The 25097-nt window shown below is 40.0% G+C and overlaps 1 protein-coding gene across 2 annotated transcripts; it reads left to right on the top strand.

Moving 5' to 3' along the window:
* Positions 1-6: 6 nt before the first annotated feature.
* On the top strand, positions 7-24794 carry SDE5 (silencing defective 5). 2 transcript variants are annotated; one of them, XM_083065993.1, is made up of 12 exons: positions 7-236; positions 577-1068; positions 1433-1458; positions 2377-2451; positions 3284-3321; positions 3436-3668; positions 4512-4594; positions 4711-4767; positions 5198-5265; positions 5367-5470; positions 5565-5632; positions 24578-24794. In XM_083065993.1, the coding sequence occupies exons 2-12, from the start codon at positions 588-590 to the stop codon at positions 24695-24697; spliced, it is 1353 nt and encodes a 450-aa protein (XP_082922119.1). In that variant the 5' UTR covers positions 7-236; positions 577-587; the 3' UTR covers positions 24698-24794. The 2 variants fall into 2 exon arrangements, with proteins under 2 accessions (XP_082922119.1, XP_082922120.1); XM_083065994.1 differs by having other exon boundaries at positions 235-351.
* Positions 24795-25097: the final 303 nt, after the last annotated feature.

Below are 25097 nucleotides of genomic sequence, written 5' to 3'. Positions count from 1 at the left end.
GATGGATTGTGCAATTTTGCAAATTTGAACACCTTTTAGTAGGAAGACACATCCAATGACATTTGCTAAGGGACAAAACAAAACAAAGTTAACTCAATATTAAAATATTAATTTAATTAATGAGAAAAATGAAATTTAGGAGAGAGAAAAATATTTAAAGGAGGTAGTTTTGTCATTTTGTGAGTGTCTGAAAGTTCCAACGCGTCTCTGCTTCGTAAATAATCACTCTTTCATTTGTATTTCTCTCTCTCTCTCTCTCTGTCTCTCTCTTGTTTTTCTTTTATAAGATCTCGGATCCTTCATTTCCCTTGTTTGATTGCTGAGAAAGTAAAGGAAAAAAGGAAAATATAAGTAAGAAAAAAAAGTTAACGAATCTTTTGATTCTTGACACAGTCTTGTACATTTTCAATTTTTGTTGAGTTTACTTGAAGCCTAAGTCTCGAGTATAGTCACTTTTATTTTTATTTTTTTTTGCATTAAACAGAATTTTCATGGAAACATTTCTCATTGTGTGCTGTTCTTGACACTATCTTTTTTTTTTTTTTTTTTTGGGTAACATTCTGTTGTGCTGTGAAGGATATTTGAAAATGGATGGAAAATCATCTTACTTTGAAGAGTGGGACCTGAGAGGGTTATTTGAATTGTTTGGTTCTGAATTTTGCTTGGAGGACATAGCAAATGCCTATTGTGAGGCCAAAAAAGACGTTGATTTGGCCGCTCAAATTCTTCTTGCGTCAAAGGGTGCAACGAGTGTTCCTGTTCCAAAGTCTTCTCATGATGAAGTGAAATCAGAATTTCATGGTGCGTCTGCGTCACTGGGTTCTGTTTCTGGAGTTGTTGGAAGAGACTATGTTCAACCCAAGACTTGGACTAAGGCTAATAGGGAAGTGAGCAAACCCTTGAAGTTAGATGCAAGGGAAATGCCTGAATCAGTGGTATGGGGTGAAAACTCTTCGCCAACTACGGCAGCTGCAAAGGGGACTGTGAGTGATGGGGTTGTTGACTTCCTCTATAAGATGCTTGGAGATGGCTTTGAACTTGATAAGAATAAGATACATGTGGTTCTTGGTAAATTCTTGCACCTTTTTGAGGAGTTGAGTGTATATAAAATTGTAATTGCTATTAGATTTGTAGTGATCTCAAGGTTTTACATTGTGGTTGTGGTTGTGGCAATTCTCAAGTTGCATTTCTTAATGATTCATGTGTGAGCTACAATGTTAATTTCCATTTAGGTCTTGCTCTTGTGACATTGACTGCCGTACGTTTGTTTTAGACTTCTCCATACTAGATTTTCAAAATCCTGTAATCCATTATGCATTATGCTAATACTAAGGGTTTGTTTGTTTCTAATATTTGAGGGGGGAAATTTTCTATTCATTGTTTATATTTTGTTTGACAATGTGCTTGATAAGATTATCCTTTGCACTTGCAGGCCATTGTGGATATGATGTACAGAAGGTACAGTTACATTTATTTATGCCAATTTCTCATTTGCCATTTTGGAAATTTAGGCCAATTTTCTTTGAGAAAATATTTTTTGTTTTCACATTTAATTACAAAATTGGCTTCTTGTTTTCAATTTGCTTCCTTATTTTAAAGTGATGTATATAAAATAGCATAAAAAACTTTTTATTGTTTACACTATTTCCTGTACAAACTTTTGAAAACAAAAAATAAAAAAGTGGCATTTTTGTAATTATGAGTGAAAAAGAAAATGAAAATGATTTTATTACTTTTGGGCCTAGTTGGTAGAATAAGTAATACATTTGTAATGATGGCAACATTTTAAAGAGTGTAAGCTTAAAAGAAAGTGCATGTGAAGTGATGCGGTTGAATATAGTTTTAACAATTAACATTCAACCAAATAAGATACAAATACGCTAAAAAACTTTCAATTAATCTTGGTTACATTGATAAAATAGAATGTACAATGGGTATAATTTCTACACTGGTTGGTAACATGTGTCCAAAGGTATGTATAATCTCGGGGCTGACTGGTCTGAATAAAGCAAGTACCGATGCTCTGAAATGTAAGGTTAATATACAATGCAGTGCAAGTGAGTCAATGATAAATTTGTAAATGAAATTTTAAAAGAGTATGTGAATGTGAAACCATGGAGAGATATAGCTAGCTATTACATTGCAATTGATAGTCATTAGTTATACAAAAATTATTTCGTCAAGCAATAGCTATTAGATATAGAAGTTGGTCCATATTCTATGATCTATTTTAGTTGGTCAGCAGAAGAATCAAATATCATTATCAACATATAAGAATTTACATCACTTCTTCCTAAAATCCTCTCTATATATTTGACAAACTTATTTAAAAATATATCAATCATGAAAAAGAATTGATCTGAAGTTTTCATGCAGACAATGGAGGAGCTGGTTGATGAGTCAGCTTCTACTTTGGAGAAATACGATGATCCTGATCTGGCTGGTGAAAATGTAAGGTTTCTTCTAACAAATCTAAAATATAAGTTCATATTAGGTGCAAAATATTTAATAATTGAATGATTTTTGTAACTTGTCATGTAGTGTGGTTATAGAAAATTGCTTAGATTTTTTACAGTAAGGAAGCAAAACCATCGCATATAGTCTTATAATCAAAAATAGGAAGAAAAAAAAGGATATGATAAGGCTGTTGATTGATTTAATTTTTAAAATAATTTTTTATTTCTCATATATTTTAAAGAGAGACCAAATTTATTTCAGTACCAGGGGTGGACCTAGCAATTTTATGTTGGGTTGGCCAAATTACTTTTGTTCTTCGGAGAGGACCAAACACCCGATTATATGTAGTTTTTCAGAAATTAGAAAAAACAATGGGGCCATGGTAATCGCTAGGCCTGCTTGGCCCCTGTCCCAGATGTAACCGGTTATAATTTGTTTTGAATGTAGAATGTCAGATTTAATGATATTAAGAACAAAGCCTCAATAAGGTGCATTTTTTTGTGCATGGGTTTTCCTTAGTGAAGGAAACAGGATTGAGGAATTTCAAAACTGGCTTTTGATGCTGAACTATAGGACTAGATTGCAACTTTTAAAGCTGTATATCTGGTACAAGAAACCACTAATTTATGCTTGGTTAATCTGTTTTAATAATGTTTCTAATTCTCTTTGAAACCAATTGTACTTCTTTATTTGGAACATAAGCCTTTCAGTAAGAGCACATTCACCTTATTGATGATTTTGTGCAATTTGAACTCTTATATATAATATAAACATTCATTCTAGCTTCCTAATGCAGTTTTCTTGTCATTATTTTTTCTTGCGACAGTCTAGAGATCAGCATCCAGATGTAAACTGCACACCCAGGTGTATTATCGTCGTTGTGTTGCTTGCTACTTCCATCTTCTTTAACTGCATTCTATTTTTATCCTTTTCATTTTCAGAGGATAAATATATACTTTATGTGGTTGCTATCGACAGTGAGGAATTATTCAATTCAACAGATTCATCCAAAAGAGACAAGGATAGAGCTGGTCTCCAGAAAGAAATTTTAGAATCATTATTTAGTTTTACTCAAATATCTGAAGAACTACCAAAAAAAAGGCTTCCAGCGAGAGCAAGACCATACCGTGGACCTTATGTGAGACCTACAAAAAATACAACAACAACAATAACTGAACAGCCGGTTGATGTAGAATCACAAATCAAGGACGGTATGTGAAACACATGCTATACCAAAATTGAGGATAAAAGTAATTGTATCAAGATTATTTCTGAAGAAGTTGATGGGAGTATAGCGACAACCTGGTAGATATAGTTATGTAGTTCATGCTCATTCTTCGGCTTTTTTAGGATAGGATCCAGAAAAGTTTTCACTAGCAAATTCCTTGGCTCTCCATAGCTGTCATTATCCAGAGATGCAAAATGAGCCCAGGCCTGCTAAAATATAGAAAGCAGGCTTTTTGGCTTTGTCTGGTAGGGCCTGAAGCCCAAACTGGGCTGGCTCGAATCAGGCTAGGTAACCCATTTTGCCACCTCTATCATTGTCTAATGAGACAGTTTTCAAACAATTTTTTTGGAGTATTTTCAAATAATGATGATGATGATAATAATAATAATAATAGATTTTTCTCTAGTATCGAAAATAATAATAAATTTTCACTAGTTTGTCTTTTTTCTAGCTATGCCTACCATTTTTCTTGAAATCCAATCAACATGAGAATTTCATTTTTGTTTTATATATTTAACTGATAGATTTTCATGGATTGAACCTTCAATTTTATGATTTGGGCTAATTTTTTTTCTTTCCTATGGGCAGTGTAAGCTTGTGCCTGTCACATTGCCGTAATCCAGGGAACAGTTCTTGTTGTGCAAGAATCCTTTCCTGAACCAGCCCAATAAATGAATACATGAATTGTCAAAATAATTTATTGTTGCCTTCCTTGCTTCTCATAAACCACACTTTGTTTATTTAGTTGATTCTACTTTCTGAACTGATTAAATGTATTTATGTCTGTTATTTATCCACTTTGGCATGCACACAATTTTGTTTATAGAGAGTGATGATGAGAATAGCTATAAGACACTACGTGGGGCAGTGAGGGAACATTGGATTACCATGAAAGAATACTACAGGGCTGTAAGATTCCTACCCTTTTTTCATTGATGTTTCTGGACAACAAACGTTTTTATAAAGGTGAACTTGTGGTTGAAAGTAGTACTGTAGTAGTATTAATTTTCTCAGCTTCCTTGCAGGCTGTTGATGCATTTGTTAAATGTGATTATGCCCGGGCAGATAGACTTGTAGAAGAGGTACAGATGAGTGGTGTAATTTGTTTTGTATCTTTTTTCACTTTTCCATGTATACTTATAGTTGATCATTAAACTTTTCTGTTTTTGGACTTTCTTTTGCTTATTTTGAATTTTCAAACATCTTCCTGTTATTGATTTAATTCAAATTTTCAATATTCATTCAGTTTTTAGTACACTGCTTGGAGGGTCATATAGTGCAATTAGATATAGAAGAACAAATATCCCTAGGATGAAAGATTGGACTTTTATTTGTCCTCAAGATGTTTAGTTGATTGTGTTTTTGAATAATTGTGAACTTAAGGAAATTTGGTTTCATATGCCATTGAAGCTTTAATCCGTTGGCCTATATTTCAGGATAGATGCACTTTAGTAATTAGTAAGGCATTTTAATAATGTTATTAGATTGCTTACTATTTTCTTTATTGCACAGGGAAACTTTTATAATAGAAAGGCTCGAGAAGCAGATGAAAAATCTGCTCAAAAGCTTTTTGCAATCAAGTTAGTTTCAAAATATAGCAGTTTCTTTCTACCTTCACCTTTTTAAGCAATGTGTATCCTTCATTGTCTCATTGGAAGGTATTACTTGAATTTGACTGCAGTGAATCCAACGATGAAGAAATACCTCTTGATTTGCACGAACATGAGCCAAATCAAGCCCTTCATCTTCTCAAATTTCATTTAACTACTATCTCTGGCATTCATTGTAGGCAGCAATTTTCGTTACGTTATTAGATTATGGAAAGAATTGCATGTCGCGCCTTGATTTGACACATGATTTCCTACTTTTACATTTCCAGCAATCAAGTACCTCCGAGTCATAGTTGGGACAGAAGATGAAGATAGAAAAGGGACTAGGAAAAAATTGGTAAGGCACACATTTGATATTAGCTTAACAAATTCGTGTGACGGTGTGGGGGAATAATATGTTAATTTACATGTTACATGATTTTAAACATGTGTTATGCTTAGGATAAATCACATTTGCCTTTCTTGATATATGCTTAAATTATCATCATTTTTCAATATAGAAAATTACACTATCATCACTTGAGTGATTAAATGAAGTACACTTTATTCTGTATTAATGTAACAACCTTTTTAGTTACGATGATAGCCTGTAGATGAACCAATTAAGGATATTTTCCCTTTATCTGCAACTTTTAAGGTCAAGAAATAGTTAAGTTTTGATCATATATAATTATTAACATTAGAACTTGGATAATTTTATAGTCAACCCTCTCATGAGAACATGATACCCTCATCCTACACACACAATAGCACGAGAGAAATTAATTTTAATTATACAAAAATTATATAGATTGTCATGATTTGCTCTACTCATTCACACAAAACATGAAATATAAGAAGGTTACATTTTGGAATTTGTACTTGTTGCTACCTAAATTTGTAAGTGTTCTATAGCCTTCATCCTCCAACCCTAATGGTGGGGACACATCCAAAGAGACTATGATGTTAAAGTTAGAGGGGGTTTAGGATGTAGAATATGAGTTAGGATTAGAGTAATATCTGATACTCCTTTAATAGATGTTTAATTCTTATTATTAAGCCTAAGATTTGGATATTCAAATAAGAAAATATATTATCAATTAATGATATGATATTGTCTAATTAATGAAGAGATCCTTTTACCAATTAGGAAAAGATAAGATATTGATTTATGGTGATCCCAGATCTTCTTTGGAGATGATTGGCAGGAGGATAATTTTTTAACCATTGAAAAGTAATCGCCTAAGGTTTTGCCTCATGGTGATGGCCTAGAGGGTTTCCCTAACTTATAGCTTATTGGTTTGTAATTCCTTGAGGCGAAGAGCTCGAAAGCTCATGATTGATTAGCTTGTAATTGAATAGTGTAGGGGTCTGTAATTGATTAGCGCATAATTGTTTAGCAGGAGGAGCTCGAAAGCTCGTATTTGAATAACTTGTAATTGTTTAATGCTTAAGAACACAGAAGCTCATAAATTGATTAGCTTGTTGTTGAGAGTAATGGTGAATGGAGAGAACATATTCCTTGTGTATTGCAAAGCAAAAGATAGGTTTATATACAAAGTAGTGGGCCTAGGCCCATAAGATAAAACTATATCTAACACTCCCCCTCAAGCTGGTGTATATAGATCATATGCACCAAGCTTGTTACAAATATAATCAATCCTAGGACCCCGTAATGATTTGGTGAAGACATCTGTCAACTGATCAGTAGAGTTAACAAACTGAGTAGTAATGTCCCTAGATAAAATCTTCTCACGAATGAAGTGACAATCTATTTCAATGTGTTTGGTCCTCTCGTGAAATACTGGATTTGAGGCAATATGAAGGGCATCTTGGTTATCACATATGAGATTCATCTGTGTAACTTCGCCAAATCTCAGTTCTTTAAGCAACTGTTTGAGCCAAATAAGCTCACACGTAGCAGAGGCCATAGCACGATATTCTGCTTCTGCACTAGATCTTGCCATTACATTCTGCTTCTTACTTTTCTAGAAAATCAAGTTATCACCGATAAAGACACAATAACCTGAGGTGGATCTCCTGCCAGAGGGAGAGCCTGCCCAATCTGCATCTGAGTATCCCACAACTTGGGTATGATTGTTGTAGCCATATAATAAACCTTTTCCTGGAGCACCTTTGATATACTTCAGAATGCGGATGACTGCATTCCAATGTCCTGCACATGGAGAATTGAGAAATTGACTCACCACACTAACCGCAAAAGAGATGTCAGGACGAGTTACCGTGAGATAATTCAATTTCCCAACCAATCTTCTGTACCTCTCAGGATCTGAGAAAGGCTCCCCCTGACTTGGTAGAAGTTTAGCATTAGGATCCATAGGTGTATCAACGGGCTTGGAATTCATTAGCCCAGTTTCCTCTAAAATATCCAATGCATACTTTCTTTGAGATATTACAATTCCATTTGTAGATTGCGCTACCTCAATCCCCAAGAAATATCTAAGTTTACCAAGGTCTTTTGTCTGAAAGTGATGACAAAGATGTTGTTTTATCTGAGAAATGCCATGATGATCACTACCGGTAAGAACAATATCATCAACATACACTATCAAGTAGATGCACCCAGCAGTGGAATGTCGATAAAAGACCGAATGATCAGCTTCGCTTCGAGTCATACCAAACTGTTGTACTACAGTACTGAATCTACCAAACCATGCCCTTAGAGACTGCTTAAGACCATAAAGTGATTTGCGGAGACAACATACCAAACCGGAAGACTCCCCCTGAGCAACAAACCCAGGAGGTTGCTCCATATAAATTTCCTCAAGCAAATCCCCATGAAGAAAGGCATTTTTAACATCCAGTTGATAGAGAGGCCAACAGCGAAGAGCAGCCATGACTAAGAATAATCTGACAGAGGTCATCTTGGCAACGAGGGAGAAAGTGTCACCATAGTCTAATCCAAAAATTTGAGTATAACCTTTGGCGACCAAACGAGCTTTGAGTCGATCAATGGTGCCATCACGACCAACCTTGACTGTAAAGATCCATCGACATCCAACCACAGACTTCCCAGGAGGCAAAGAAACAAGATCCCAAGTACCATTATTCTGAAGAGCACACAGTTCATCAAGCATGACTTGTCTCCAACCAGGGTGGGCCAAGGCATCTCCTACATTTTTAGGAATAGACATAGAGGAAAGAGAAGAGAGACAAGTATATAGGGATGGGGATAACCGGTGATAACTCAGAGTAATATAATGAGGAGAATGATTACGAGTAGAACGATTACCTTTCCTGAGGGCAATAGGGAGGTCAGACTCAAGTGGTGGGACCGGATGAGACGGAGGTTGTGGCACCGAAGTAGAGTCGGGTGGGGGTCCAATGGGAAGGTTGGAGCGTTGTCAACGATGATAAATTTGAAGTGGAGGCGGAGGTGGTGGGTCGGGTGACACAGCAGACACAGGAGGAGTATCAAAGACAAGAGGGAAGGGTGAAGGGGCAAGGATAGGTGTAGGAGAAGAGGAAATAGATGAAAAGTAGAGAGAAGACTCAAGAAAGGTGACATCAGCTGAAATCAAGTAGCGACGAAGGGAGGGTGAGAAACATTTATACCCCTTTTGAGACCTAGTATACCCTAAAAAGACACATTTGTGAGACCGAGCGGAGAGTTTGTCAAGACCAGGACTGTGATTATGGACAAAACATGTAGATCCAAAGACGTGAGGGGGTAGGGGGTGGAGAGGTTGAGTGGGAAATAAAATAGAGTGAGGTATTTGATTGTTGAAGACAGAAGATGGCATTTGATTGATGAGATAGCATGCAGTGAGAACAGCATCACCCCAAAAAGGTTGAGGAACGTGACCATGAAGTAAGAGGGTGCGAGTGGTCTCAATTAGGTGTCTATTTTTGCGCTCAGCCACCCCATTTTGTTGAGGGGTATATGCACAAGAAGTCTGATAAAGAATGCCATGGGAAGCCATGAAGGCTTTAAAGGAGTGAGAGAGGTATTCACGAGCATTATCACTACGAAAAGTACGAATAGAAACACCAAATTGATTCTGAATTTCATTATAAAAAGATTGAAATATGGAAAATAATTTGGAACGAGATTTCATTAAAAATAGCCAAGTACACCGAGAGTAATCATCAATAAAAATTACAAAATACTGAAATCCTAAAGTGGACGTGACCCGACTCGGCCCCCAAATATCCGAGTGAACTAAAGCAAAAGGAGACAACGCTCGGTTGGGGACACTTGGAGAAAATGAACTACGACTATGTTTGCCTAACTGACACGACTCACACGACAAATGAGACAACTTAGACAGACGTGGTACAAGGTGTTGAAGCTTGGCAAGGCTAGGATGACCTAATTGAGCATGGATGAGGGAAGGGGAATCTGCCACCAAACCAACAGGAGCAGAGGTGTGTAGGTGATAAAGGCCATGAGACTCACATCTGGTGCCAATCATCCGTCCCGAACTCCGTCTTGTAAGAAAACAGAATCTTTAGTAAAAGAGATAAGACAATCAAGAGAGCGAGTAAGACGACTAAGGGATAATAAATTAAAGGGAGACTCTGGGACATAAAGAATATTGTCAATGGAGAGAGAAGGAGAAAGATGGACAGTACCAACACCATGAGATGTGGCGCGAGAACCATTAGCCATAGTGATAGAGGGTAAATAAGAAGAGGTAGAAAGAGAGGAGAAAAAAGATCGATTACCAGAAATATGATCGGTAGCACCAGAATCTAGGACCCAAGGGCCATGAGAGGTGGAGTGAGTGAGACCAGCAAACAAAGGGCCTGTGTGCGCAACAGAAGCAGTGGAATTGGAAGTTTGACGTTCCTCATACCATTTAAGGAAGTCATTGAAGAGAGCTGGAGGCCCAGAGCCAGAACTATCAGAGGGGGTAGCACCAGATGCAATAGAGACAGGAGAGGCAGTGTGGGCAACAATAGCAGCAGGGCGAGGGGGACGACCATGTAAGACGTAGCAACGGTCAATTGTGTGGCCTAGTTTGTGACAGTGATCACACTTGGGATGACCTTTGCCCGGTTTGCGAGAGCGCGGATGATCATCACGTTGAGAAACCAAAGCAGAGGAGTCTCAGTGGGAGCTGAAGAAGGTATGTCAGGGGAAAACTTGCAAGGCACACGCAACAGAGTGAACCAAGCTGAGTTCAAGGTAGGCACGGTCGGAGATCCCAAAATCTGATCACGAATGGAAGAGTACTCATCAGGAAGCCCATACAATGCCATCAACATAAAGAAAGTTTGGCGTTGTTCTAGTTCCTTGGCAGGAGTGGTAGCAGGAGGCAAAAGTTCATTGAAGTCATGTAGGAGGCCATGAACTTTGCCCAAATACTCAGCCATGGAGCCCTCAAGGCGTCGTGGGGAATTGATATTCTGGAGATTTTGACACACACCATAGAGACGTTGAGTATCATTGGTGTATAACACTCGGGCTTGTTCCCATACATCAACACATGTCTCATGGGCACGAAAAATTTGCTTTAGGGAGGGATGAATGGTCGACTTAAGGACACTACAAATTTGAGCGTCAATTTTCAACCAACGAGGACGATCCTTCTCATCAACGGAAGCAGTTGTCTGGGTAAGGTGAGCAACATAATCCTGTCCCTTAAGCCAAAGCTTGATATCCGAAGCCCAAGTATCATAATTGGTTCCATCTAACTTATCAATGGAAAGAGGAACATTGGCATAATTAGTGAAAATAGAGGATTCAGGCCGATCAGCGGAAGAGGAAGCCATAGGTGCTATAACAGGAGAGAGAAACAGCAACAGGAGAGAGAAAAATGGTCCGAGAAGGAAGAGATCCGTGCCAAACGAGGTCCGATCACAAAACAAATAGTAGATCGGGGTAGAGGATGTCGGGGCGAGTCTGGCGCCGGTGATCGCTGCCGGAAAAGTCGCCGGACGCGCCGCCACGCACGGCGGCCGACGGAGAGGAGAGAGAAATCGCGCCCAGCACGAAATCAACGCGTGGGGGCGCGTGCCACCTCCGTTTGGCGCGCGACCGGTGGCGTTGGGTTCGCCGGAGGGAGGCGAACTGGGTGGGGGGTTCGCCGACCGGAAAGTTGGCGGCGACGGCGGCGACAGCGAAGAAAAACCCTAAAAAGAAGGGAAAAAAATTGCCGGAAAGAGACACGACAAGGTGGGTAGCCAAAAAACGGAATGAGACACGTTTTCCGGGCACTGATGAACAGTGGGTCCACCGGAAAGTCAAGGATAGGCTCTAGATACCATGTTGAGAGTAATGGTGAATGGAGAGAACATATTCCTTGTGTATTGCAAAGCAAAATATAGGTTTATATACAAAGTAGTGGGCCTAGGCCCATAAGATAAAACTATATCTAACACTTGTAATTGTTTAATGCTTAAGAGCTTGGAAACTCATATTTTGATTAGCTCGTAATCTTTTAACACTCAAAAGGAACTTGACTTGCCCCTCAGCAACGGGAAAATGTCCAAGAAAGTACATCCCCCACATGGAAAAGGGACAAGGGGAATGGATGTTGTGTAGCTCTTTTTTTGAGTGTTAAGTTGAAGTTTGAACTCTTGGCATGCGTATCATTTTTTAATGAAAGACAAGCAATCTGCTCTGATAGTGAGCTACTAGTAACACACTCAAAGCACTCTTGTTGTTATTAACCTATTTCTTGAGTGAATGCCACAAATGCCTTGGTGGATCTCCCTCATGATGTAGTCATCTTGTTCCTTGATGAGGTCCATGAGTAAGGGGAAAGTGTTCCCTTTTTTGAAGAGTTTGCGTGTCACAATGACATAATGACATGATTTAAGTTTGACATGGCTAGATTCAGTGAGGTCAGAGGGGAGGTCATCCTTTGTCAAATAGTTTTAGATGGACATCATCCATTCTCGATTGCCATAACTAGTTATACAGATATTGTTGAAGTTAGGCGATTTGATGATTTCTTGGATGATTGTCCTTTGGTGACCCGACTTTTAGTGCTTTTCAATTTGGCAAGTAGGTTGGCTCAACTATTCTACTCTTGCAAAATGTGTTCAATGTGGAATTCATTAAAGCCAACAATGATTTGGCTAATTAATAAGTAATGGCGTTGGGTGGGCTCCTTGGCTTGGTATGTGTTGAGTACTTGACCGATGACCAACTAAGAGTTGTTGCAACATTATAATCTTTTGACACCTACCTCGTGAGTGAGTCAAAGGATGTCCAAAAGTGTTTTGTATTATAATAGAGGCTTTGAACTAGAACCTAAGCGATTGTTCGAGCATAATTTTCAAGATGATTCCTATTGCATCTCCCTTCTTGTTGGATGAGCCAATGACATGTAGATTTCACCAGTCATGTTTTACTTGTGGTTCAAGGGTGAGTTCCACCATGAAATCGTCAAGGCACTAGGACTTCGTGGGGCCTCATTTTTCGTATTTCAAATCGTACTTTAACAACTCCACTTATCAAGTGATCATCCACCCAATGAGCTCCAACTTCCTTATAATCTGTTTTATATGGTAGTCAATTTTAACTACAATTTGGTGGCCTTGTAAGTCAAGGCAAAGTTGACGAGCGATGGTGACCAAGGCAATAATATTGATATATAAGTTCGACTACATGGAGTGTTTAGTTGATAGAGTATGAGTTTTTTCATTTTTTCATTCTCTTGTACTGGGAAGCGTCGACAACCTCGTTGGTTGTAGTAAGGTGCAGAAAGAGATGGGGGGTGGTCGCAAATTTTTTGAAGTGCTAAGAGGCCTCTTCACAAGGTTCACTCTAGTTGAATTGGGTTGGCTTCTTCTAAATAATGAAGAAATGCTTGGCTTTTTTGGCCATGTTAGGTATCAAGCAGGCGAGTGATGTTAATCGCCTAGTGAATTTTTGTACTTCTTTTATTGTTTTGGGGCTCCTTATGTTGATGAATGTTTCACATTTATCAAGGTTAGCCTTGATACCCCTATAACTGAGCATGAAGCCTAAGAACTTTCCCCCTGAACTTCGAATATGCATTTTTTAGGGTTGAGGTGCATATTGTGTTTTTTTGACCTAAGTTAGGCTTCAACCATGTTAGCAACGTGGTCATTGAGCTACTCAAATTTTACTATCATTTCATCAACATAGACTTCTACACTATGACCTTTTTGTTCTTGAAAAACTTTGTCCATTAGCCTTTGGTAGGTTGCTCCTACATTCTTGAGGCCAAATGTAGCAGAAACTAGTGTCATTTATGATTAAGGTTGTCTTTTCTTCAGCTGGGGAGTACATCATGATTTGATCATACTCAGAGTAGGGATCCAAGGAGCTTAATAGTTTGTACCCAGATGCCTTATTGACAAGATGGTCTATGTTGGGCAAAGGGTATGTATCTTTGGGATAAGCTTTGTTGAAGTTGGTGTAGACGATGCACATTCTCCATTTTCTTGTAGACATTTTGACCATGACGACGTTGGCAAGCCAAGTAGTGTATGTGATCTCATAGATGAGGCAGACAAACTTAAACTTGTGCATTTCTACTCTTACTACTTTGTGCCTTTTGTCCCCTAACTTGCATCTTCACTGGGCAATTGACCTAACTTTCCTACAAATGGATAGGTTACATATGAAGTTAGGATCGATTTCTAACGTGTCGGCACCACTCCATGCAAACAGATCACTGTTGGCAATGAGTAGTTGATTGATATTAGATTGGACTTTGATCGACAGATGAATTGCCTATCTTTGTAATCTGGTTAGGTTTGGGGTTGATTTAGAGGTTCTCGAGCTCGTCTGTTGGGGTTGGGCGAGTGTCACCATGCTTGAACAGAAGATCTAAGTCAAATTCCAAAAGAAAGAGGTCGCTTTCCTTGGGATGATCTTTAGGCTCTTAGCATAACATTTTCTTGTTATTCTTTTATCTTCTCTCATTGTGACTATTTTCTCGTTGCTCTCTAGGAACTTCATCACCAAGTGCAATGTTGAGACATTTACCAGCAAGTATTTTACTGATAGGAATCTGGTGTTTCTTACACTAGCAAATTTGGTTAGGAGTTCAAAATAGTTCCTTGTATTGATGCACTTTCTTGTGAACCCAAGAAGTGACTCATTATATTTTTTGATCTCGTCATGGGGGACTTGTAATTAGAGGAAGGTATTCCAATATAGGATGTCATTTGAGCTGTCCTAATTAACTAGGTTTTTTGTACCTCCCAATTGGTGATCTTGGTTGAGATTACCATGAGATCATCATCATTGGGGTCCATGCCTTCAAAATCATCTTTCATGAAGTTGATTGGAGGTAGGAATCTTGGCGAGTTGTGGCTCACGACGTTGACACAGTTGGTGGCCTTTATATGTTGCTTTCGAGATGACTTGGTGGAGCCCATGTCAGTGAAGCCACTAACATAGTGTGCATGATCCCCCTGACTTTGTTAGTGTTTATTGGAGTATATCTTTACTCCTTTGCGTTGTATTATCATTTATTCTTGTATTAGTTTGTTACCTATTTGTTTTTCCTTCTGTTTTTCTGTTTTGATTACCTGTTCAACAGGTCAATGTATCTATAGCTTCCTTTGAAGCTATAAATAGTCAAGGTGTAATACTTTTGATTAGTTAGTGAAATTACAATTTCTTTCTCTACAAAACTGCTTCCGCCTCTACTATCTTCTTCTCACTCTATTCTCTCGTCACATTTCATTGTTGATTAATATGGTATCATAGAGCTCATCGATCCTCCCCATCTTTATCTCTTCCAACCCTCCTCCCTTCTTTCTCTGCCCCCCCCCCCCCTTTTTTTTTCCTTTCGCTGTTGATCTCTCCCCATGGCTGACGAAGCACCATCGTCTGACTCAACTGCACCACCACACTTTCAAGCTGCCCCAGTAAAACCCTCCTCGTCTCCCTCCCTCACCTTTGCCCATACTATTTCTGAGAAACTTGACACCAAGAATTACCTTCTTTGGTGTCAACAAGTGGAACCTGTCATCAAAGGCCATCGCCTTCATCACTTTCTGGTCAATCCTCAAATTCCTCCGAAATTTCTCACGGTTTCAGACAGAGATGCCAATCGTGTCTCTGAAGAGTATTTGGCTTGGGAACAACAAGACCAATTACTTCTTTCCTGGTTGCAATCTTCCATGTCCAAGGACATGCTCACCCGCGTCATCGGTTGCAAGTCCTCATTCCAGATTTGGGACAAGATCCATGCCTACTTCCATGCCCACACCAACGCCAGAGCAAGACAACTTCGCAGTGATCTTCGCAGCACCACCCTTGACAACCGCACCATCTCTGATTATCTCCTTCGCATCCAATCCCTGGTTGACTCTCTCACAGCCATTGGTGATTCTGTCTCCTCTAAAGAACATTTGGACATTGTTCTTGAAGGCCTACCAGAGGAATACGAGTCCACTGTCTCCCTAATAAGCAGTCGCTTTGATGTTCTGTCCATTGAAGAGGTTGAAACTCTCCTTCTTGCCCATGAATCCCGCCTTGAAAAATTCAAGAAGAAGAATCTTGTCTCTGTCAATCTTCTTGAATCCTCTTCGAGCACTAACACCCCTGATCTACAACCCCAAGCCAACCTTACCCATCAAGATTCTCAATTTTCCTCCTTCCGCGGCGGACGACAGGGTGCACGTAGTGGGCGCGGTGGCCGCTCCAACCATCGCTTTGGCCGTGGCCGTGGCAGGTTTTCTGGCACACAATGTCAGGTCTGTCATCGTTATGGTCACATTGCCTCCACTTGCTATTATCGGTTTGATAGCAACTTCGTTCCCACCATACCCCTTGATAACCCCTTTCCCACCAACACCTCCACTACTCATCCCGCTTTTGGCTATAACCCCTCCCTCTTTCAATCTCAATCTGCACCTCGCCCTGCTAATTTCTCTAATGGCGTTCTGGGGCCTCGACCACCCAATCCTAACCCATCTCATGCATACCTTATCTCTCCTGGGAACCTTCATGTTTCTCCTTCAGCTTTGGCCATGTCTTCTTCCTCCCCTGGCAACAATATATGGTATCCTGACTCTGGCGCCTCCAATCATGTCACTAACGTCTCTCACAATATACAACAATACACCCCTTTTGAAGGACCCGACCAGATTGTCATTGGAAATGGCCAAGGCCTTCCCATAAAATCCTCAGGTGTTACTCATTTCTCCTCTCCTCTCAAACCTCACATTTCTCTTAGTCTTCATAATCTTCTCTATGTTCCTACTATCACCAAAAACCTGATTAGTGTGAGTCAATTCTGTAAGGATAACTCTGTATTCTTTGAATTTCACTCAACCTTTTGTTTGGTTAAATCACAGGACACCCATGAAACTCTTCTCCTTGGAGTTGTCGGTCCTGATGGCTTATATCAGTTTCCATCTTTGCTTCTGCCAAGACAACCTCCTGCTGTTCTACCCTCTGCTCATACAGTTTCTTCTAATTCTGTTTCCTATGCCACTTTGCATTCTAGATTGGGGCATGCCCATAATGATGTAATCAAAACTGTATTCAAATTGTGTAACTTTCCCATCATAAATAAAAGTGTTTCAGATTTTTGCACTTCATGTTGTCTTGGCAAATCGCACAAATTACCCTCTCAGTTATCTAAAACTGTTTATCATACTCCCTTTGAATTAATCTACAGTGATCTATGGGGCCCTGCCCCTGTTTTGTCTGATAATGGTTACCAATATTATGTTACGTTTGTTGATGCCCATACTCGGTTCACTTGGATCTTTTTACTCAAGAGCAAAGCTCACACGCTTGATGTTTTTAAACAATTTCACGCCATGGTTCAGAATCAATTTCAATTACCCATTAAGGCAATCCAAACAGATTGGGGTGGTGAATTCCGCTCTTTCACATCTTACCTAGCTCAACATGGTATTCATCATCGCATCATTTGTCCCCACACTCACCACCAAAATGGTGTTGTGGAACGCAAACATCGTCACATTGTTGAATTAGGTCTTACCTTGCTGGCCCAAGCTCAACTTCCTATGTCTTTTTGGGATTATGCCTTCCTAACAAGTGTCTATCTCATCAATAGACTGCCCTCTTCTTCAATTCAGCAGGATGTCCCTTTTCGGAAACTGTTTCATCAGCTTCCTGACTACAACTTCCTTCGTGTCTTTGGTTGTTCGTGTTTTCCTCACCTTCGGCCCTACAATAAAACCAAACTTCAATTTCGCTCTCAAGAATGCATATTCTTGGGTTACTCCACTTCTCACAAGGGTTACAAGTGCCTTGCTCCATCCGGTAGAGTCTTCATTTCCAAAGATGTCATCTTCTGCGAGACTCGCTTTCCATACCCAACCTTGTTCCCAACATCCACTCCCAGTTCATCCTCATCATCCATTTCTGTACCTATTGTTATCACAAATCCTCAGGCTCCTGTCACCTTCCCCTCTCCGTCTCCAGCCTCACCAACTATTTCTCCTGACTCTTCCTCCTCTCGGCCTAGTCACACTTCTCCTAGGCCCAGTGCCTTATCCTCGCCCTCCTTACCCACTCGTGCTGAGGCTCCACCTGTCAATCTTCATCCCATGACCACTCGGGCTAAAGCGGGTATTGTCAAACCTCGACTGCAACCCACCCTTTTACTCACACATTTTGAACCCAAGAACACCAAACAAGCCCTGGCCAGTGACACCTGGCTTGCTGCCATGAAGCAGGAATATGATGCATTAATGGCTAATGGCACCTGGACCTTAGTACCTCTTCCCTCCCACAGAACATCCATTGGTTGTAAGTGGGTTTTTCGCATCAAAGAGAATCCTGATGGAACTATTCACAAACACAAAGCTCGCCTCGTTGCCAAAGGTTTTCATCAACAATTTGGGTTTGACTATACTGAGACCTTCTCTCCGGTTGTAAAGCCTGTTACCATCCGCCTTATTCTTACCCTTGCTCTCACCCATCACTGGTCCATTCAGCAGCTGGATGTCAACAATGCCTTCCTTAATGGCCACCTTGATGAAGAAGTTTACATGTCCCAGCCTCCTGGTTTTGAGTCATCTGACAAATCGCTGGTCTGCAAACTTCACAAGGCCATTTATGGTCTTAAACAAGCTCCGCGTGCTTGGTTTGAAAAACTAAAGGCCACTCTGCTTCACCTCAACTTTCAGATCAGCAAGTGTGATCCCTCTCTCTTTGTTTATTCCCATGCTGATAACATCATCTATATTCTTGTTTATGTTGATGATATCATCATCACTGGCAATAATACTACCTTCCTCAGTAATATTGTCTCTCAGCTCAATTCCGCCTTCTCCCTTAAGGACCTTGGTCGATTGGATTACTTTCTTGGCATTGAAGTCAAAACCAATTCTGATGGCTCACTCACCCTCACTCAAAGCAAATATGTTCGTGATCTTCTGCACTGACATGGAAAACTCCAAACCTATCTCTTCACCCATGGTCTCTGGATGCAAACTTTCAAAGTCTAGTTCTGACAAATTTCTAGATGTGTCTTTATACAGATCTGTGGTTGGTGCCTTACAGTATGCAACAATAACTCGGCCTGAAATTAGTTTTTCGGTCAACAAGGTGTGTCAGTTCATGTCTAATCCCTTGGAGCAACATTGGTCTGCTGTCAAACGCATTCTTCGCTACTTAAAGGGAACCATCTCCTTGGGCCTCCATCTCCAACCCGCTCCTCCTAACTCTCCCTTGTCCATTCATGCCTACTGTGATGCTGATTGGGCCTCTGACCCTGATGATCGTCGCTCCACCTCTGGTGCCGCCATCTTCATTGGACCCAATCTCATCTCTTGGTGGTCCAAGAAACAAACTGTTGTTGCCCGCTCCAGCACTGAAGCTGAATACTGCAGCCTTGCTCTTGCCACTGCTGAAGTTTTGTGGATTCAAACCTTACTCACTGAATTACATGTCTCTCATCATTCGCCTATCATCTACTGTGATAACATGAGCACTGTTGCTCTTGCGCATAATCCTGTCCTCCATGCTCGCACCAAACATATGGAACTGGATCTCTTCTTCGTTCGGGAAAAAGTAGCTGCCAATCTTCTTCGTGTGGTTCATGTTCCGGCCATTGATCAGTATGTTGATGTTCTCACCAAGTCCCTATCTCCTTCTCGGTTTTGTGAGCTTCGGTCCAAGCTCAAGTTGGCTGATTCGTTGTCTCACCCTACTTGACCTTGCGGGGGCCTATTGGAGTATATCTTTACTCCTTTGCGTTGTATTATCATTTATTCTTGTATTAGTTTGTTACCTATTTGTTTTTCCTTCTGTTTTTCTGTTTTGATTACCTGTTCAACAGGTCAATGTATCTATAGCTTCCTTTGAAGCTATAAATAGTCAAGGTGTAATACTTTTGATTAGTTAGTGAAATTACAATTTCTTTCTCTACAAAACTGCTTCCGCCTCTACTCTCTTCTTCTCACTCTATTCTCTCGTCACATTTCATTGTTGATTAATAGTGTTGAGGGCCTTAGCATTTAGTTGATCACCTAAGGGATCTCAATCTTGTTGTCTTTCACGCTTGCCCTTGTTATCTTTATTTCCTCAACCATAAGGGCAGTCGTCCCTACAATTTCTTGCTAGATGAACTACTTAAGTTGGCCAACTTGTACGAGCTCCTCAATCTTGTACTAAACCCTAAACCCTAATACCTCAATCTTGTCCTAGAAAGCCCAACATTCTTTCGTGGTGAGGCCCATGTTTCTATGATAGCAATAGTGTTTGTTGCAATGTGCCCCCTCATGTACTCATCCTTTCTCAAGAAGGGCTAATGTTTGTGTGCTTTAAACCTCATCAAAGACATTATTTTCAAGAATAGTGAGAAAGGTGTATGAGTTATATCGTGGTGCTTTTGGGGGTCGACTTCTTTTAAATTTGTTGTCATTATGGGGGCATAGCTGATCAGACTTAGAGGATTCGTCTATGGCTTAAGTGCTTGAGATTGGTAAGGCTTGATATGCTCCTCGAGGCAAGTTTGGTGTACTAAAGGAGTGTGGTTCCTTCCAATGAGGTAGGGAACATTTTACAAAGGATTGCATCATCGTGTATGTACAAGTGCATATGCATTGCTCATCTAAGCAAGTCGAGTTGTCATATGCCTTCATGTAAAAACACTTCCATCAAGGTGGACCTCAATGATCTCATCCGCGAAGGGATTTTGTGCAAGGGGCAATTTTTTTTGGTGGAATGGGATTGGGATGGCATGTATTCCTCTACAGTGGAGGCTTACATTCCCACTCAAATGTTGGCATTTTCTATCCCTAAGGTTTAGAGCTCCTACTTGGGTGAGCTTGATCGGCCTTGCACTAGGCTCTTAGAGTTTCATTATTTTGGCATAAGGTCATTAGGACTTCTTTGGTTCGCTTTTGCATGGCCTTCATTCGTTGTAGAAGCTTCATGGTGGACAACGCAATGTGGGGAGGCTCAAGGTTGCTGGTCGTCATAGAGGTTATGTTCATCTTCATGGTTTGGTTTCAGATGAAAACCATGTGTGGTTGAAGGATTATTTCACTTCAACCCCACAATGACTCAATGAGTGATGTTGCTACTTGAATCTGCAAGTGCTCCAACGAGAGAAATGATAACCTTTGCCTTCCAATTGCAAAGAAACTCAAATACTTAAGTTAGATTGGATTAGGAGGTAGTTAAGGTTAGAGTGATAACTTTTATATTTTTTCATAGATGCTTAATTCTTATTATTAAGCCTAAGATTTGGATATTCAAATAATGGAATATCTTATCAAATAATAATACGATATTGCATAATTAATGGAGAGATTCTTTTAGCAATCATAGAAAGATAAGATAGTTTAAGAAACAACCGCGTAGGTTTCACCTCCTTGTTCAATAACTCTCAAAACTTGAAATACTTGTATAATGTTTTTTATTTAATTGTACCGAATCTTAAGATATAACTTTCAATGTAGTTTTTGTTGGGGGTTACCACACATATACACATGTCTCCACATTGGTGAGATATTATCCGCTTTGGGCCCAAACCTTCACGATTTTGCTTTTGGACATCACTCAAAAGGACAATTGTGTGTATATAAACTCATGTTCATCCTCTTGTTTGAACGATGTGGGACTTTGCTTGCATCCCAACAATCCCCGCTCCATCATGACCTCCCCTCCATGTTACTAGGAAGCCTCTCTTCCCCATGGACCCACCGTTAGGAAGACTTTCAACACAAGGAATCCCAAACTTGGATCTATCTGCCACCTATCATACTCGTCAAGCCGATCACCTAATCAGATCATCGGCTCTGATACCACTTGTTGAGCAACATGAGGGTTACCACACATTTACACATGTCTCCACATTAGTGAGATATTATCTGCTTTGGGCCCAAGTCCTCACGATTTTGCTTTTGGACATCACCCAAAAAGCCTCTCAACCAATGGAGACAACTGTGTGTATATAAACACCTGTTCATCCTCTTGTTTGAACGATGTGGGACTTTGCTTGCATCCCAACAATCCCCGCTCCATCATGACCTCCCTTCCCTGTTACTAGGAAGCCTTTCTTCCCCATGGACCTACCGTTAGGAAGACTTTCGACACAAGCCTCTCTTCTCCATGGACCCATCATTAGGAAGACTTTCGACACAAGAGATCCCAAACTTGGATCCACCTGCCACCTATCATACTCGTCGAGCCGGTCACCTAATCAGACCATCGATTCTGATACCACTTGTTGAGCACCAGGGGGGTTACCAAACATTTACACATGTCTCGACATTGGTGAGATATTGTCCGCTTTGGGCCCAAGCCCTCACGATTTTGCTTTTGGACATCACCCAAAAGGTCTCTCAACCAATGGAGACAACTGTGTATATATAAACTCATGTTCATCCTCTTGTTTGAACGATGTGGGACTTTGTTTGCATCCCAATAATCCCCACCACACACTTACACATGTCTCCACATTGGTGAGATATTGTCCGCTTTGGGCCCAAGCCCTCACGATTTTGCTTTTGAACATCACCCAAAAGGCCTCTCAACCAATGGAGATAACTGTGTGTATATAAACCCATGTTCATTCTCTTGTTTGAACGATGTGGGATTTTGCTTACATCCCAGCAATTTCCACCACACATTTACAATGTCTCAACTGGTGAGATATTGTCCGCTTTGGGTCCAAGCTCTCACGATTTTGCTTTTGGACATCACCCAAAAAGCCTCTCAACCAATGGAGACAATTGTGTGTATATAAACACCTGTTCATCCTCTTGTTTGAACGATGTGGGACTTTGCTTGCATCCCAACAATCCCCGCTCCATCATGACCTCCCTTCCCTGTTACTAGGAAGCCTCTCTTCCCCATGGACCTACCGTTAGGAAGACTTTCGACACAAGCCTCTCTTCCCCATGGACCTACCGTTAGGAAGACTTTCGACACAAGCCTCTCTTCCCCATGGACCTACCGTTAGGAAGACTTTCGACACAAGCCTCTCTTCTCCATGGACCCATCGTTAGGAAGACTTTCGACACAAGGGATCCCAAACTTGGATCCACCTGCCACCTATCATACTCGTCGAGCCGGTCACCTAATCAGACCATCGATTCTGATACCACTTGTTGAGCACTAGGGGGGTTACCAGACATTTACACATGTCTCGACATTGGTGAGATATTGTCCGCTTTGGGCCCAAGCCCTCACGATTTTGCTTTTGGACATCACCCAAAAAGTCTCTCAACCAATGGAGACAACTGTGTATATATAAACTCATGTTCATCCTCTTGTTTGAATGATGTGGGACTTTGTTTGCATCCCAACAATCCCCACCACACACTTACACATGTCTCCACATTGGTGAGATATTGTCCGCTTTGGGCTCAAGTCCTCACGATTTTGCTTTTGAACATCACCTAAAAGGCCTCTCAACCAATGGAGATAATTGTGTGTATATAAACTCATGTTCATCCTCTTGTTTGAACGATGTGGGATTTTGCTTACATCCCAGCAATTTCCACCACACATTTACAATGTCTCAACTGGTGAGATATTGTCCGCTTTGGGTCCAAGCTCTCACGATTTTGCTTTTGGACATCACCCAAAAAGCCTCTCAACCAATGGAGACAATTGTGTGTATATAAACACCTGTTCATCCTCTTGTTTGAACGATGTGGGACTTTGCTTGCATCCCAACAATCCCCGCTCCATCATGACCTCCCTTCCCTGTTACTAGGAAGCCTCTCTTCCCCATGGACCTACCGTTAGGAAGACTTTCGACACAAGCCTCTCTTCCCCATGGACTTACCGTTAGGAAGACTTTCGACACAAGCCTCTCTTCCCCATGGACCTACCGTTAGGAAGACTTTCGACACAAGCCTCTCTTCTCCATGGACCCATCGTTAGGAAGACTTTCGACACAAGGGATCCCAAACTTGGATCCACCTGCCACCTATCATACTCGTCGAGCCGGTCACCTAATCAGACCATCGATTCTGATACCACTTGTTGAGCACTAGGGGGGTTACCAGACATTTACACATGTCTCGACATTGGTGAGATATTGTCCGCTTTGGGCCCAAGCCCTCACGATTTTGCTTTTGGACATCACCCAAAAAGTCTCTCAACCAATGGAGACAACTGTGTATATATAAACTCATGTTCATCCTCTTGTTTGAATGATGTGGGACTTTGTTTGCATCCCAACAATCCCCACCACACACTTACACATGTCTCCACATTGGTGAGATATTGTCCGCTTTGGGCTCAAGTCCTCACGATTTTGCTTTTGGACATCACCTAAAAGGCCTCTCAACCAATGGAGATAATTGTGTGTATATAAACTCATGTTCATCCTCTTGTTTGAACGATGTGGGATTTTGCTTACATCCCAGCAATCTCCACCACACATTTACAATGTCTCTACATTGGTGAGATATTGTCCGCTTTGCGCCCAAGCTCTCACGATTTTGCTTTTGGACATCACCCAAAAGGCCTCTTAACCAATGGAGACAACTGTATATAAACTCATGTTCATCCTCTTGTTTGAACGATGTGAGACTTTGCTTGCATCCCAACAGTTTTAAGTATACTTTTTTAATAATATTAATAAATATATAATTTTATTTACTTATAAAAATAATTTATTAAATTTATCAATATATTCTTAAAAAAATCTGTTGGTATTTTGTGATATTAACATAAAAAAATTCGTTAATAGTTTACTCTTTTTTTTTTGTAATCGTGATTGTATTTCTTGTAATATTTGATAATTCATAAAACATGTCCATAAGGTTTTATATTCAGACAATATGAAATGACATATCTAACTCACATGTAAAATGCATTGGAATTTTTTATAATGAATTTTGTCTTGGGTGCATTTATATATTGATATAAGATTAAGGATATTTGTATGTTCTGTTGCAGATTATTAAACTGCTGAACAAGAATTCCATTAATTGGACAGAGGAAGACAGTGGCCGGACCTTACGCATCCAAGTGGATGTCATTGATAGGAAAAGCCTGCCCTTGGCCCAAAAAACCTGAATATTTGTGTGTCTATTGTCTTTTAGAAAAAAAAAAACATACCTATATCAGATAGATTTTCTAAAGATATATGCAATATCAATTCTTTTTTGCTAAATATGTAAGATTAAAATTTCCCTTTCTATGTCATTTTTTTAGCTTCTGTTTTCTTAAAATGTGCTTACGGGGCATTATTTAGCTATATTGCAGATCAAAATTTTCTATTACAATATTGTTTTTATATACAATTGAAAGTTATTGTTAGTCTACATAACCAAAACACGATTTGAAAGGATTTTTTTTTAGATAAATGAGGAGTCAGTAGAGTTTTTTTCATTGGTGAAACTTATTAAATACTAATTTTAATAAATTTTAACTAACAATAAAATTTAAAAGAATGTCGGGGAATCCTTACCCGTTG

This window comes from Cajanus cajan, chromosome 10 (genome assembly GCF_000230855.2).
Source record: "Cajanus cajan strain Asha chromosome 10, NIPB_CcT2T_4, whole genome shotgun sequence".
NCBI lineage: Eukaryota > Viridiplantae > Streptophyta > Magnoliopsida > Fabales > Fabaceae > Cajanus > Cajanus cajan.
The sequence above is the reverse complement of the archived record's forward strand: the minus strand, read 5'-3'. Positions and strand labels throughout refer to the sequence as shown.

What these genes read in the sequence shown, in the direction of transcription:
- SDE5 (XM_083065993.1), top strand. Translation starts at nt 588, where the DNA reads ATGGATGGAAAATCATCTTACTTTGAAGAGTGGGACCTGAGAGGGTTA. An exon ending in CAGATAGACTTGTAGAAGAG is followed by an intron (nt 4,768 to 5,197) that starts GTACAGATGAGT and finishes TTTATTGCACAG; the next exon opens with GGAAACTTTTATAATAGAAA. An exon ending in AAGGGACTAGGAAAAAATTG is followed by an intron (nt 5,633 to 24,577) that starts GTAAGGCACACA and finishes GTTCTGTTGCAG; the next exon opens with ATTATTAAACTGCTGAACAA.